The sequence below is a fragment of the Diabrotica undecimpunctata genome, chromosome 9, assembly GCF_040954645.1.
Source record: "Diabrotica undecimpunctata isolate CICGRU chromosome 9, icDiaUnde3, whole genome shotgun sequence".
NCBI lineage: Eukaryota > Metazoa > Arthropoda > Insecta > Coleoptera > Chrysomelidae > Diabrotica > Diabrotica undecimpunctata.
In genome coordinates this window covers 45,924,034-45,940,143 of record NC_092811.1, presented here as the reverse complement: position 1 = coordinate 45,940,143, position 16,110 = coordinate 45,924,034, and the positions used below count along the sequence as shown (strand labels likewise).

Here is a 16,110-nt window from a genome sequence, read left to right as displayed (position 1 = left end):
CTAAATTATTTGTTACTGATAACAACAATTAAAACTCTATATTATAATAAATTTTATTTTACATAGTTGCAATTAACGTTGAATATACAGGATGTTCCATAATATGTGTGAATATTGTGCTTAGTGTTTGAAAGTCAAACGAATATACACAAAATATTGCCAGTATATTGAGTTACAGGTTCAACGTTAACAAATAAATACAATTCTTGTTATTCAGTCCATAACTCTTTTTTAGATATAAACCTAAATATTAAAAAATTACACACAAAAACAAAACACCCTGTAAATGCTATAGTTTATATTATGGCCGATTAAAGGTAATATTGTAGTAATATGTCGGTTTTAGATAAATTATATTTTACCCATTTGCCAAGAAAGGCTTCCAACGCTTGACATAAAATACTGGCACAGAATGTCTCGTACGTTGTTAGCTGCCAGACCTTCTCGTGTTGTAGGGTCTGTAGGAAAGTCTTTAAGTCCAACGATCGATGTGGTATCTTCAACCATATATCCGCCTCTGTCGCTAACGTAGTTATTCAATACTGTACATGCTTTCAATATATCAGTTGCAAACTCTGGCTGAACATTCAGTGGTCGATGGAATACTCGCCATTTATTACTAAGTATTCCGAAATGTATGCACATTCAACATATCTCCTGGCTCGAGACAACCGGTAGTTGTACACTTTCTTCGCAACCGTTAAATGTGTACCTTCAAACGGGCGTAATAAATGTTTATGTAAAGCAAAAGCTACATCGCCAATTAAGAAATATGGTACCATTGAGCTTTTGGCACCTGGTACACAATTTTCGTCAGCCAATTGTTGGGACCCTGTTGCAATATATTTCCACAAACTAGATTGCTTAAAAATAGACGAATCACAGTTTTTACCTTAATTTCCAACTTGTACAAATATGAAACGGTATTTTGAATCTGCCACAGCTATCAGAACCACTGAATAATACTCCTTGTAATTGTAGTACATAGAACCATTTTCAAAAGTACACACAATTGGAAATATTTTCAAAACCTGACGCAATAGATTCCCAACATTTCTTCTGTTAGTATCGGAATACATTCTAAATGCATAGTTGACCAAATAGCTTGACATACATCTTTTATTATCTTGCTGATAGTAGAAATACCCAATCTGTATGTATAGTGTAAATCCGTGAATGTGCAGCCACTTGCTAAATACCTAAAATAACATTTGGTTTTAAAATGGCAAAACTAATTTATGAAATTTAATTTCATCAATCAATAATGAACAAAAGTTGTAGACAAATTAGAGTAGCTCGTAATGTTGATCCTTTACTACCACGAATCATTTCTCTCTATATGTATGACCAATTTGATTATAAAAAAAATTGTTCCCTCTTTCCTAATTGTAATATTACACATAGTTTAAGTTTACACCTTTTTTTGAGGTAAAGAAGTAATTCGACGATGGACTCACATTAGAGATTCCTTTACTAAATCGTTGAAAAAGACAAAGGAAGGTAAGTCAAGCAGTTCTTCAGCAAAGAGACAACGGACATATGTATACCATGATTCATTACTATTTTTAAAGAAACTGTATATGGAAAGAGAGACTTCTGACAGTTTCACTAGCGGTGACAATGGAGGAGGTGTTGAAATTGAAGAAGTTGAACTAACGGAAAGACAAAATATTGAAAGTGAAGCTAACCCTTCAATTTTTAAAAAACCGACGGCAACCAGGCGACGAAAACAAGTGGATGAAGTAGAGTTAAAAATTTTAAAGGCGTTGGAACCCAAAGCCTCTGAAAAACCTGACCCGAACATGGCATTTTTTGCTACCCCATTTGAGCAAGGTTAGTGGGGAGAAAATACTTGAGTTCCAGATGGCGGTTCTTCAAACCATATCAAATATAAACGACAAAAAAAAGGGCCACTAGCCATCCTTTACAATCCGATGTAGACACTAACTACTAGCGTCCCCATCCCACTTACTCTTCCTTTTCACAACCATCCTTTCACAACCATTCCTTTTCACAACATCACGCCCAACAATATTTTCAACCAACAAACACTATACCTCAACCGTATAATTAACACAGAAACTTACAACAGTTTTCCCCACTTCCTCCAGTACCATCTAGCACCCTTACAACGAACCAGCCCCTTACGAACACCCCCTCACAACATGTACCACTAGATTTCTGTACATGTACATAGATTCTCATGACTCATTCTCATTCTCACTAGATTCTCAGTGACTACATCGTATTTTAGAAAAGTATTTAATAGTTTGCGCATTTCGCATTTTAGGGCACTCTAACCTAACCAAATATATTTCCTCAAGGCACCGCATCACAGTGTTGCCGTATTTATTTTAGTAAAATATGTATATGAATGTTACAAATATAAAGTTACTTTTACGAAATAATAATTTGTGTTATGAGAAGCTACAAATTTTAAATAAGTATAAAACTTGCCATATTTTTTTTTTGTAAAATGTATACGAAGGTTTAAAATATAAGTTACTTTTACGAAATTATAATTTGTGTTATGAGAAGCTACAAGTTTTAAATAAGTATAAAACAAATATGTATTTTCTGTTTAAATGCAGTTAAATATTGTAAATTAGCACTTTCCAAATCTTATCTATTAGAACCTTATTATTAGGTGCGGATGGTCAACCGGCACAATGACACTTGTGAATCATAAACAGAGATGGGCATCGACACGTCGACTTTAAATGTCGACACAGACGTGTCGACAATGTCGAGAACGTGTCAACAATGTCGACAATGTCGACAATGTCAGCAACGTGTCCATAATGGAAAAAAGTGAGGTTATGTTATGAAATTATTCAGTTGTAAACTTTGAATGTGATCTGATCTGATCAGAATCAAAATGAGTGGCAGAAAACTGAATAAAAACTATGATATATTATCATTCAAAGTATTAAAGATAGAAGGAAAGCACGCGGCTAAATTGCAGCTAAATGCAGCAAGATTGCAAAGTCACAGGTAAGAAGAAATATTTTAATTAATTTTAGCTGGATAGCTATAGAGATTTATTCTCTGAAATGATATTTGTATCGGCTGATAACTAACCCCGTCCCGTACTTTCATTTTAAGAAACGTCTGCAAGTTAGATCGTGGCAATGGTAATCAATCCAATAATGAAATGTCGCATGTTTCGATATACGAAAATACTGGCTCAGACACAGGTTTTACACCTACAGTTAATCCACAAGTGAGTATATAGGACGTATGTTCTACTACATATTTAGCAGGGGCGGATCTAGAAAAAATTTTGGGGGGAACTTTTTGAAATTATATTTATCTATAATATAAAAATGAATCGTAAAATGTGTTCGGAGCCGCATAACTCAACAACGCATGGATCACAATTTCGGTAGTAGTTATATTGGAGAAAACATGGCGTCAAAAACCGTATAGCCATCTAACGGCAAGAAGTGAAAATAACGCACTATATATTATTGTAGATTTCTTGATTACTATTTAATTCGAATTCGGAAGGGGACATAAATTGCATCAGTTTTCACCCCAGAATTTGTATTCTGAGGTTTTCACGTTGTTGCATCTGTATATACAGGGTGTCCCATTTAAAAAACACCAAGTTTAGTATTTTACGACAAAAAACGGATTGGCCTATTGAATTAAGTACAAAACGCTGTATCTATGCCAACTTCTGTATACAGGGTGTCCGTAGATCCGCCCTTCATATTTAGTCACCTTAGAGTTTCTTTTTATTTTGAATTTTAGAATACAACGAACGGTAGTTACGAAGTTATGGAAGATGGTTCGCTAGCTATTGTGACTGGAACTTCACCTGAAAACATGCTAGATGGAATTATAGAAAATTCATTAGATACCGATGCCGCCTTATTGGAATTGGAAGAAAACAATGGTGTAGCAATTCAAGGCACTCATAGTATTGTTGAAAATATGATGTTATCAACTACTGATACTGAGAGTAGTAATTTGACTAACTTAAGTACTCCAACTTCCTCCAGCACAAGCTACACAAGCACGAATAAAAGAAATTTATTCGCTACATCTCAAGCTAGACCAGCCAAAAAATCAAAGAAAATCACCGACTATATGGACATATTACAAGAGTATGAAGAGGAGAAGATAAGCACTGCACTAGCCAAATTTATATTCGGCTGTAACTTACCATTTACTGTGGTAGAATCACCTCTCTTTAAAAGTTTTATAAAAACGATCCGTCCTGCTTATTTAGACAAAATTCCTGGCCGGAAAAAACTTTGTACATCGCTTTTAAATAAGTGCTATGAAGACTGTATTGAGATTTCACGTAAAAAAGTGGAAACCGAGTCAGTCATTTTGTGTGACGGTTGGAAAAACTCATCTACTAATTCTAAAACGGTTGTGACAATGTTGCATAGTGCAGACGGAAAAAATGCCTTTCTTGATGCTTGGGATTTAACCACGGAGTCTGAGACTGGAGAAAAACTTGCCGAAATAATAACAGAATCTAAAAAAATTGCAAAAGAAAAATACGATGTAGATGCGTACGGTATAGTTTCGGATAATGCTAGTGCAATGATTAAAATGGGATCCCTCCTCAAGCACAACATGTGGCACTCTACGTGCAGTAGCCACACCGGCAACCTTTTAGCCAAAGACGTGCTGGATAAAAAGTTAGTCGACAATGTGGTCATTGTCCTCAAAGAATTTAAGCAACCAGATTTAGAAAAAATGATAGTTGATAAGGGAGGGCGCAGAATCAAATTGCCGGCCGAAACAAGATGGTGCTCTTACCGAGATTCTTTCAAAAGCCTCCTAGAAAATCTGGTATATATGAAACAAGTAGCCGCTGTAACGAAAAAAAAGATTAAGCCGAAAGTCAAGGAATTAATCTTCAACGATGAATTTGTGGATGAGATTCAACAGAACATAGAAATTTATGAACCCATTTGTAATCTGATCAATGTTTGTCAGAAATCTGACACATCTGTAGCAGATGCCGTTCATCTGTGGCTCAATTTGAATCTGCCAGATAACCTTAAAGAAAAATTGAAACACAGACAACAAATGGCGTTAAACGTGTACGCATTAACTGGGTACTATCTGCATCCGAAATATGAAAATTCCAAGCTTACGTCAGAGCACACTGGTATAATAACTCAGTTCTTACTCAGAAAGTTGTACAATCAGGGCATAGAAGAATGGGACAAATTTAACACTAAATCGGGTAAGTCTTTCAGACAAAATTATCGCTCTTTTGATTTTTAATATATTAGGTTTACAATTTCAGGAATATTCTCAACACTTTGGGAAAAAGGAGTTGAAAAGCCTCTAGTATTTTGGCGAGTGGTCAAACTGGAATGCCCAATTCTTGCTAAAATGGCTCTCAGACTTCTAAAAATGCCAGCCTCCTCAGCTCAAATCGAGAGACTCTTTTCAAATTGGGGACACATTCACAGTCTGATAAGAAATAGATTAACGTTCACTAATTCCAAGAAATTGGTACATATTTATGTTTCATTAAAGGGAGAGTATCCTGATAAAAATAGTTATGACCTGGACGAGGAAGAAATTGTAGATATGGACGGGGAAAGTACAACTATTTGATGTATTATTGGTTAAATGTTTTCTTTGGTTAAAAATTAGCAAAACCGCAAAATGTTGTAATGTTTTTATTATGCAGTCTCTGCCAAAGCACGAAGAGATTCAACACTGTTTCAGTAATTATTATACTATAATTATTATAATAAAGAGTTAGTAAAATTTAAAAAAAAGTAAACGAAATGTTAGGAAACAAGGTAAGGTTTCAATGTACTGAGATATGTTTGATTGTGGTTTTGAATCTTACCTCGTTTACTGACGTTTAGGTTTACGTTTCTTTTTAATTTTTTTAAACCTTTCTGTAAATGTTACGAGTTTACGAGTAACGATAGAAAATTAAAAATCTATGAAAATTTGTTTTGCTGGTTTTTTCTGGTTTTGCATCTATATGGTAATATTTTAGATTCATTACATTGCATTACTCTATCATGAGGTTTGCACATAATAAATTGTCTCTATATGATTCTATTTAAAATTCATTTACACTTGAAAAACCTGCAATCAAACAATTATGGAATATCCTATGAATTTGACAATCGCAAGTTAATAGTGAGGTTAAAAGTTTCAAAAGTTTGAGATTATTTGGTCTCTTTGCAACTTGTTGAAACATTAATGCATACTTTTTCAATAAGTCAGCGCAGCCAGATTAACCTAAAATTTCAAATTAGTGCGCACGGAACGTCATTCTGATCGTTTGCTAATTGTCGACATACTCGACATTGTCGACATTGGCAACAACTTTAAATCACTCGACATCGACATGATTGTCGACATGTCGACAATCGAATTGTCGACATGACATTATCGACACCGCCTATCCCTGATCATAAATTATAATTGTCCTAAGAACTTTATTGCGGGCGACCGTTAAAAGGGTATTTATTTATAGGCACGGCCAGGTCCAAAATGTAAAAGAACACGTTTTTCGATCTTATTTTCTGTGGTTATAACTAAATTTAAAAATTATATATTTCCCTATAACTTTTATGCTTGTGGATATTTATATATAAAAATTTATAACTGAGGTCGTTTGACTACGAGGAATTATAATTTGTTACATACTTTGATATAGCTGATAATGGGTGCCACATATGTGGCATAAATTTGGACTTATTTTTTTTTTGCTTTTCAAGTTAGCGCTTTTTCTGTCAAATAATATTACAGATACATTATTTTAACCCAAAAAAAGATATAATTGCTAACAACTTCAAAACTAACAGTTTTCGAGATAATCGCATTTTACAAATCAGCTGCATAATAATTCTTAATATTGTGATATTTGTGCATCAAATCACTGAATATCTATTGATAAGCATAATTAATAGTTTATTCTAGTTATCTAATACCACAACATGCTTTCTTACGTCATCATTAGACAGCTACTCCAATCGTCAGAAACAAAAATGCCACTGAACTCCCCCTCCCCGTAGGGTGAAACCGTAATACATTTAGTAGTTACTAAGAATTAGTTCATTTTAAAAAATATTTTTTATTAGCACTTTTTTCTGTGTAATGAACCGTTCTCTCGGAAACAATGCTTGAAACGACCGGCAATTTTTTACGATCCTCATGAGACAATAAAATTTATCACTTTCGTTCACTGGACACTATGTAATTTTCATTGCTCAAGCTTAATCTTCAGAATATATAACATGAAATTTCGATTTTGAGTTCTTGCAACACATATGAGGCATTTGAAATATGCCTGCAAAACGTTGAATTTAAACGTTCACATTACAAACGATCTAAAACGTTTAAAACTCCTTCTTTTCGATTTCACAAGTACTTTTTTAAAACAAAACAACCTCAGCTACAAATTCCTCTTACAAATGTCGTCTTTGTAAAAGCATTTCTCGTGATGTGAGATCTTTTGTAATGTGAAAGTTTTCATTCAGCGTTTTTTAGGCATATTTCAAATGCCTAATATGTTGCAAGAACCCAAAATCGAAATTTTATGTTCTTTATTTTAAAGATTAGGCTTTAACAATGGAAATTTTATAGCGACCATATGGTGGAAGTGATACAACATATTGAAAAAAACATTGACGAAAGTAGGTCTCAGTAGGGAGTATGTGAATGCTATCGCAAATATATACAAAAATACAAGAAGTGTCGTTAAAGAAGGAAACTTTATATCTGAATCATTTCCAATAACAAAGGGGCTTAGACAAGGATGTTGTCTATCTCCGATCTTATTAGAAACACAAAAACATGCAATGAATATAAATATCTCGGATTTATAATATCTAAAGAAGGCACTACCAAAAGAGATATCAAAAACAGAACGCAGCAGGGAAAAAAAGTTACATTCTAAACTTTCTGCTATGGTCTAATGATATTGGACAAGAAACAAAATTGACAATCTATCGAACCTTAGTAGAGCCTATTATGACTTATGGGGCAGAAGTTTGGCAGATCACAAAAAAATATAGAAAAAGAATAGAAGTAGTAGAAATGGATTTTCTAAGGAGAGCGTGTGGTGTATCCAGAAAAGATCATATCAGGAATAAAGATATTAGAAGGAGGACAAATGCTGTATATTCCAGTGTAGACAGAATTGAAATGAGACAACTAGTGTAGTATGGTCACGTGAAACGAATGAATGAAGATAGATGGCCAAAGAAAGCTTTAGATTACATACCACAACAAAGAAGAAGGGGAAGGCCTTCATTTGCCTGGGAAGAAAATGTACGACACCTAATGAGAGATAGAGCCATCAAAGAAGACGAATGGATGGACAGAGAACGATGGCGGTCAAAATGCGAGAGGCGGCAGAGGCTGTAGAAACCTCGCTTATATATATATATATATATATATATATATATATATATATATATATATATATATATATATATATATATATATACATATATATATATATATATATATATATATATATATATATATATATATATTTTACAAATTTAATATCGTTGACTGCTACATGTCTTTTTGAGGTAACACACATGTTTTAACTTCTCTTTGGATGTCTGATTTTTTCACATTGTTCTTTTAAGATGAACTGATGATGCTTTCTAAACAGAAAGCGAAACGTCTTCAATAAGTAGATGAAGTAGCCACCTTCTTTGTCTTTTATTTCTCCACTTTGACCGAAAAACCCACCACTCTTCGAGTGTACCTTAGCTTATATATATATATATATATATATATATATATATATATATATATATATATATATATATATATATATATATATATTTTAGATTTTGTTGTACATAACGCGATGTAAAAGCGTGTCTACAAATATCCCATAAACACTCCCAACCAACTTTGGAAAGAAATAAATTCTGCAGCAGTTTCTTTTGAACCACTAATGCTATTTAACCCATTTTCGGCCAATGGTGCGTATACGCACCATTACCTTTTAGATTTTTTTTTTTTTTATTAAAGCATTTCAACAGAAAACCTCATTGCGGTAGTTTAATATACAACCTTTAAACATTTAATTCAATATATTATCTTTCTATTTTTATTGTTTCCTTGCTTTCTGTGAATTTTTTAATATAGTTCATGTTTACCATTTTAAAAATGCCTAGCCATAACTTTAAAAATAAACTATATGATACATTTTTGTTTGGACGCTTTTTATTTATTACTGTTCTGAAAAGATAAACAAATCTATGTATAAGTCATTTTTGGTGATAAGATATTTATTTTTCTAAGAAACAGATTGTCATTATATAGTGGTGCGTTAGCGCACCGTTGGCGGAATCTGTGAATAAGTACGCAGCAACTCGACAGATCTTGTCGGCTCATTCTTTAGTAGTTATAGTGGTTAGTTATGCGGTAGATTTCGTATCGACAAGAACTAAGTATACACGTGCTGTTTATTACTGAATTTAGCTATGCCAAAAAGACATATTTTGACCCATAGGGAGCTAGAAAGTGCGTTAGAAGAAATTGTTAATGATTTAGAAATAGAACGAGGTATGTTGATATAATTTTTTATTTTTCGTGTATAAATAACATCATAAATTTTGATAGGATTTGTGGATGCTGTCTATATACCACCTAATGTAGACGAGTTGACTGATGAAGAGGATATTGACGAGAATTTACGTATGAATGACGAATCAATTGATAAAGAAATAGCTGGTACCTTGGAAATTGAGGTTGATATCGATAATGACATTTGCGATGAGCCTGAAGAACCTGTGCCAGGAAAGAAAAGACGATTTTCTGGTAAAAAAGAGAGGGAAAATATAGAGTGGGAAAAAAAAGAAGTTGTTTATACCCATTTACCTACCTCAAATGAACATAATAGTCTACAACAAATAAAAGACGCACTGGAGGGCAAAACACCATTGGAAATTTTCTTAATGTTTTTTGACGAAGAACTTTTGACCATGATAGTTGAGTTTTCAGTAAAATATGCTCGTGATAATAATCGTCAGGATTTTAAATTTTGCATAAAAGACTTAACCCCTTCGGTACGGTGATGCACCCGTGTGCATCATGCTTGACTTTCCGCTCAGTACGGTGATGCACACGGGTGCATCATGAGTTTTCGTTCGCCATAAATGGCGATGCCACCGCCTGCATCATATTTAAGGTATTTTTGTTCCGTCCTAATTACCTAATTCGAATCTAAAAGTGGAGAAACAACGCCTAAAAGTGAGTGATGTCTAGAAGAAGGTTAGATTTAGTTAATTTGATTGGTTGTTTGGATATTTGACTGATGGGATTGTGTGGGAAGTGAGGTTACTGTGTTGCTGTTTACTACTTACCTTACCAGTTGAGTTTTTGTTGTCAGAGAAGTAAGTATTTATAATGTCTCAGAGCAGCGATTCTGAATCCGACCTAGATTTCGATTACGAAGGTTCTGACGATGATATAAGTTCAGAACGTGATTATTCAACTACAGACGAGAAGGAAGATGATGAACCTGTACAATTCGGGGATTGGAAAGTTATTTCAAATCCATTAGTGTTATCCATTAGCCAATTAGTGTTATTATTACATTAACTTTAATTAGTTGTAGTGTGATACTGTATTTTAACCGACCGCGCGAAGCCGCTCGGTAAGCGCTCGAATCCGTATATAGGAGCCGACTTACCGAATGACGGTCCGGCACGAAGGGGTTAAAAAAATTTCTTGGTATTTTGATACTATCGGGTTACCACATATTACCGCAAACAGATTTATACTGGAGTTTGGACGAAGATAAGGGTTTGCCTATTGTAAGAAAATGTATGAGTAGAAACATGTTCAGGAATATCAAAAGAAATATCCATCTATCAAACAATGCAAATCTCAATCAAAATGATAAATTCGCAAAACTTCAACCATTTTTTGAAGCCATAAACGCTAGGAATAAACAGTTTGGAATATTCGCCCACAATCTATCGATCGACGAACAAATGGTACCCTATTTTGGTCGCCATTCCTGTAAGATGTTTATAAAAGGAAAGCCGGTAAGATTTGGTTTCAAGTTGTGGTGTTTGTGTTCATCAGATGGGTACTTGTTTACTTTTATACCGTACGCTGGAGCAAACACGGAAAAAGAAAAATCTCCACTTGGACTTGGTGGCCAAATAGTGATTGACCTTTTATCTGCACTTGAAAATCCATTGCACCACAGAGTTTTTTTTGATAATTATTTTTCGTCGTATAAGCTTTTCGAAAAATTACAACAGATGAATTATTTTGCTACGGGTACCATTCGAGAAAATCGAACAAATAAAGCTCCTTTAGATGGGGTCAAAATATTAACAAAAAAAGACAGAGGAGCATATGACTATGCTTACAGTGAAAAATCCAAAGTTACTCTGGTTAGGTGGAATGATAATTCAGTTGTTACAGTCGCTAGTAATAATTTTACTGTTCAACCACTTACAACTGCTAAAAGATACAACCGAAAAGAACGTAAAGATATCCAAATCCCACAACCTGACCTCATAAAACAACATAATAAATACATGGGCGGAGTAGATCTTCACGACAACGCCATTGCTAATTACAGAACAAATATACGAGGTAAAAAATGGTGGTGGCCTCTTTTCATCAATACATTAGATAGCGTCATAACTAATTCGTGGAAATTATATAGAATAGCAAATAGTTCAAATATGTCTCAATTAGAATTCAAATCTTATTTAGCAGTCTGTCTGATGAAATGTGAAGGCGACGCTACAAAAAGTACCAGCATTGGGAGGCCACCAAGAGAACCCGTTCCATCAGAAGTAGGATTTGATAAAATGGGACATACAATAACAAAACATGCCGATAAGACTCGAAAAAGGTGCAAAGAGTGTAAAAATCATACTATTTACCTTTGTATAAAGTGTAATGTACATTTAAATGCAGATTGTTTTGAAAAATTTCACAATAGAAATTAAATTAGTTTTTTTTGTTTGTACAAATTATGTTCTTAGATTTGGCCAATGGTGCGTATACGCACCATGTCATAATTCAAACATTTTTGAAAAAATTCCAAATTTTTTTATACTTCTGTTACAAATAGCTCTCATTAACATAGAAAAATAAAACTTTACTAAAAATTAACGATTTTTTCTTATTTTGGCCAGAAATGGGTTAATATGAGACGATCTTTTATGGAACGTATTGATAAATGCATTGAAGACAATGGTGGACATAACAAACACCTACTTTAAGAAAAATATTAATATTATTCAGTTGAACTATTTCTTAATTTGGTTTGTAAATAAAATGTATTTTATTTTGACTTTAATTTAATATAAAAAGTAAGTTGTTTGATTGTTTGAATTCTATAGCATATTATTAATTATCGTTCTGATGTAAGTAGAAAATATTAGCTTCTACTACTTTTTCTTTAATATTACGAAAACTATTAATTTTTGTTAAAGATATTTTATATCAAAATTCAGAAGTATTGATGTTTTTGACTATTTTTTCTTCGTTGTCTGAAGTTATTGTGTTAACAGGTTGGCTGCCACAATGGTACGTAAAAAAATTATCCCTCTGGCCGTTATGTTTTTTGTGCACAATTCGATATAAACATATAAATACTTTTAAGTTTTGATCATATTATTCAGTAAACCATACGTTTTTTTGCAAATTTTGAAGAGAAGCCACATGTGCTACTCGCGGCCCTAAAACAAAGATGTAGTTCTAATGGCCGCGTGAAGCCAATGCGGCTGCTTGGTACAAGGTCGAATATTCCGACATGTAAACGACACTAAATGGGAGGGATAACTGTATATTTCGATAGTTGCAATAAATTTGTCAGTCAGAGTCAGTAGTAATTATATGCTTATCAGTGCAATATCGTTTGTTTACTGTATCGAGTGAATATGAGCTACGAGAAGGAGCTAAACCGGTTAGAATCTTTATGGCAGGTAATAAATTCACTATATTTTATAAGTGGGAAAAGTATTCTAATATTGTTGTATTTTAGGAGGCCCTCTCTGATGAAGATGAGCAGGAAATAGTTGAGGATAATTGTTCTTCTGATGAATATATTCCTGATAGCAGTGGTGAATCATCAGACGAAGAAATTTCTACAAAAAAACGTCTAAAAGTTGCCACTTCAGAACCTATAAATTTGGACAGAAATGAATTAGAAATCGAAGATGAGAATGTGGGGGACACATTGATGGAAACAATTGAATATGTAATACAAAATAATACTACAGACAGCAACAATGATGACAGCGACCAAAATAAAAATAAGGAGCCTGATGGAGATCTGGTTTGGGATATTGTGACAGGTCGAAATTTGAAACAGTTTGTTTTTAGAGAGCCAACGTGCGGTATTGATATTCAGTTATATGGGGATTATTACAACAGAACCCCATACGATTTTTACACTTTATTCTTCTCGAATGAAATTATAAATTTAATGGTCATCGAAACTAATAGATATGCTTCCCAATGTAAAGAGAAGGAAAACGCACCAAAAGCAAGGATTCAAAATTGGTATAATACAGAAGCCAGTGAGATGAAAAAATTTATTGGTATTCTCTTCTGGATGGGTTTAGTTCAGTGTTCCACACTGGAGTGTTATTGGTCTCAAAACACATTATACCAAAATTCTATACGTTCAATAATGCCAAGAAACCGGTTTCAAATATTGTTGAGGATGTGGCATTTTCACAACAATGAAGAGATAACGGATGAAAGATTGCAAAAAATATCACCTCTCATGAATGAACTTCTGAAAAATTTTCAAAAATATTACACTCCAAAAGAGTCTTTTTGTATCGACGAAACTATAGTTCCTTTTAGAGGACGTTTAAATTTTAAGCAATTTATTAAAAATAAGAGACACAAGTTCGGCATCAAACTGTATAAACTATGTGTTGAAAAGGGTTATACCTACAACTTAACAGTTTATTGTGGACAAGATAAAGTAGAAGGTCAATCGTCTTCTGAAAATATAGTTCTTACACTGGCAAAAGATTTATTGAACAAAGGACGCACTATTTATACCGATAATTACTACACCAGTATTTCTTTAGCTCATTCATTATTAGAAAAAGAAACTCATCTGGTGGGAACACTGAGAGCTAATCGAAAATTTAATGCAAAAGATATTATACAAAAGCAACTCAAAAAAGGTGAGACAGTAGCTGCTGAAAGTAATACTGGAATAGTAATTCAAAAATGGAAGGACAAACGTGATGTTTTGACATTGAGCACAAAACATACTTCAGAGCTTCTACAAGTTTCCTCTGGGCGCAAGCAAACGGAAAAACCGTCCACTGTTGTTGATTACAATAATCATAAAGCTTTTATTGACCTCTCCGATCAGATGAAAGCGTATGCTACTTCTTTAAGACGAGGCGTGAAGTGGTACAGGAAATTAGCTGTCGAACTTCTTATTGGAACATCATTAGTCAATGCTTTTGTACTACATCAACAGGTTACGAACGACAAGATGACCATTACTAAATTTAAGGAACTTGTCACGATGGAATTACTTCAAATACAAAATACGGAGCATTATCGTCGTAATGAACCTCCATTGCCGCAGCATGTGTTAGAAGATGTTGGTCGAAATGGAAGACGCAGATGCGTTGAGTGCTATAAAAATCTGAGTGGAGCTGGTGGCCGAACACAAGCCCAAAAAAATTCGCCATTCACAAAATTTAGATGCAATGTTTGTCAAAAAAGTTATTGCTTATCTTGTTTCTTTGCAGTTCATCAGAGTACTAAATAAATGTATTTTTTCGATTCAATTTATTGTATTTTTTAATATTAATATTCTTTTTTATCTTTGTAGTACAATTTCTTAATAAATAAATAATAAAATGTGTGTTTCTTTGCATAAGTTTTTATTTCTATAAATAATAATATTCTTAACAAAGCTGTTTTATTTTTGTATAGTTTTACAGCCATGTGAAGCCACATGTTATTCTCAATTATATAGGCCAAATTCATTTTCTTGTTCTTACAGCCATTGTACACATGTTCCATAAACATTTCACGGCGTTGAATAGCATATGCGGCTTCACACAGCTGTAACGTATCTGCCTGTCCGACGTGCACGACTGGCTTCACACGGCCAGAAAGTCAAATTTGCTGTGATGCCGCAGTGGCATCTCATGGCAGCGAAGGTGTTAAATCACCGTTATGCAGCCAAAAACCAAAACCCTTAAAAAGGGAATTGCAAGACGTCCACAGATGGCCAGCAAATGACAATATCTAATTTTTTTTTCGAACAAATGTACCTGCATTTATTAGTCATTTCATTCAGTGTACTTCGGAAGTGTCGTTGAAGTGTTTGAAAATTTTATAATATTATCATGGCTACTTTTATTGTTCCAACTGGGAGCCAATTAACAGTCAACCAGATGCGGAAGGAAATCTGGAATCTTGCACTTCTCGGTGTTGCATTTATTAATTCGTACGATGTAATCGGTGCGCATTGCGAAATTTGATTAAAAACAGTGTAATGTGCGATATTTGCAATATAAATAAGACATTTGTAAAACGGAGTGGCAGGATAGACGAATATATGTGGAGATGTAGACGATGTAAATCGTCGACATCGATCCGTGATGGATCATTCTTTGCGGGAAGTCATTGGGCACTGTCCAAACTAATAATGATGATATATGGTTTTGCAAATGACTTCCCGCAGAAACTTATACGCAAGGAAGCGCAATTAACTACCATCAGCAATACAGTGGTCGACTGGTGTAATTTCTGCCGTGAAGTTTGCGGCAGATATTTGGATCAACATCCTGTGGAACTATGAGAATTTGATGCGAATGGAGAACCCCTCATCGTAGAGATTGACGAATCCTACTTCTTCCACAGGAAGCACCATAGAGGTGCCTACAGGACAGGGAAGTGGATTTTTGGGGCAATTGAAAGGAACAGTGGAAAAATGTTTCATACCCCAGTTGCAGCACGGAATGAAGAAACTTTGTTGCCCATCATATCAAGGTATATTATTATTACAAATATTTAGTCGTAGAATACAGTAATATTGTTTTTGGAATAATTCTACCGGGCACAATTATTATTACTGACGGATGGAGGGCGTACAGAAATATTGGTCTCCTGCGTGGAGGA

The 16,110-nt window shown here is 34.0% G+C and overlaps 1 protein-coding gene across 1 annotated transcript; it reads left to right on the top strand.

Moving 5' to 3' along the window:
• The first annotated feature begins 8,944 nt into the window (after nucleotides 1-8,944).
• LOC140450603 (uncharacterized) lies at nucleotides 8,945-10,046 on the top strand. Its single transcript, XM_072544259.1, has 2 exons — nucleotides 8,945-9,534; nucleotides 9,592-10,046. Exons 1-2 carry the CDS (start codon nucleotides 9,453-9,455, stop codon nucleotides 10,044-10,046), a joined length of 537 nt encoding a protein of 178 aa, XP_072400360.1. The 5' UTR covers nucleotides 8,945-9,452.
• The last annotated feature ends 6,064 nt before the right edge of the window (nucleotides 10,047-16,110 follow it).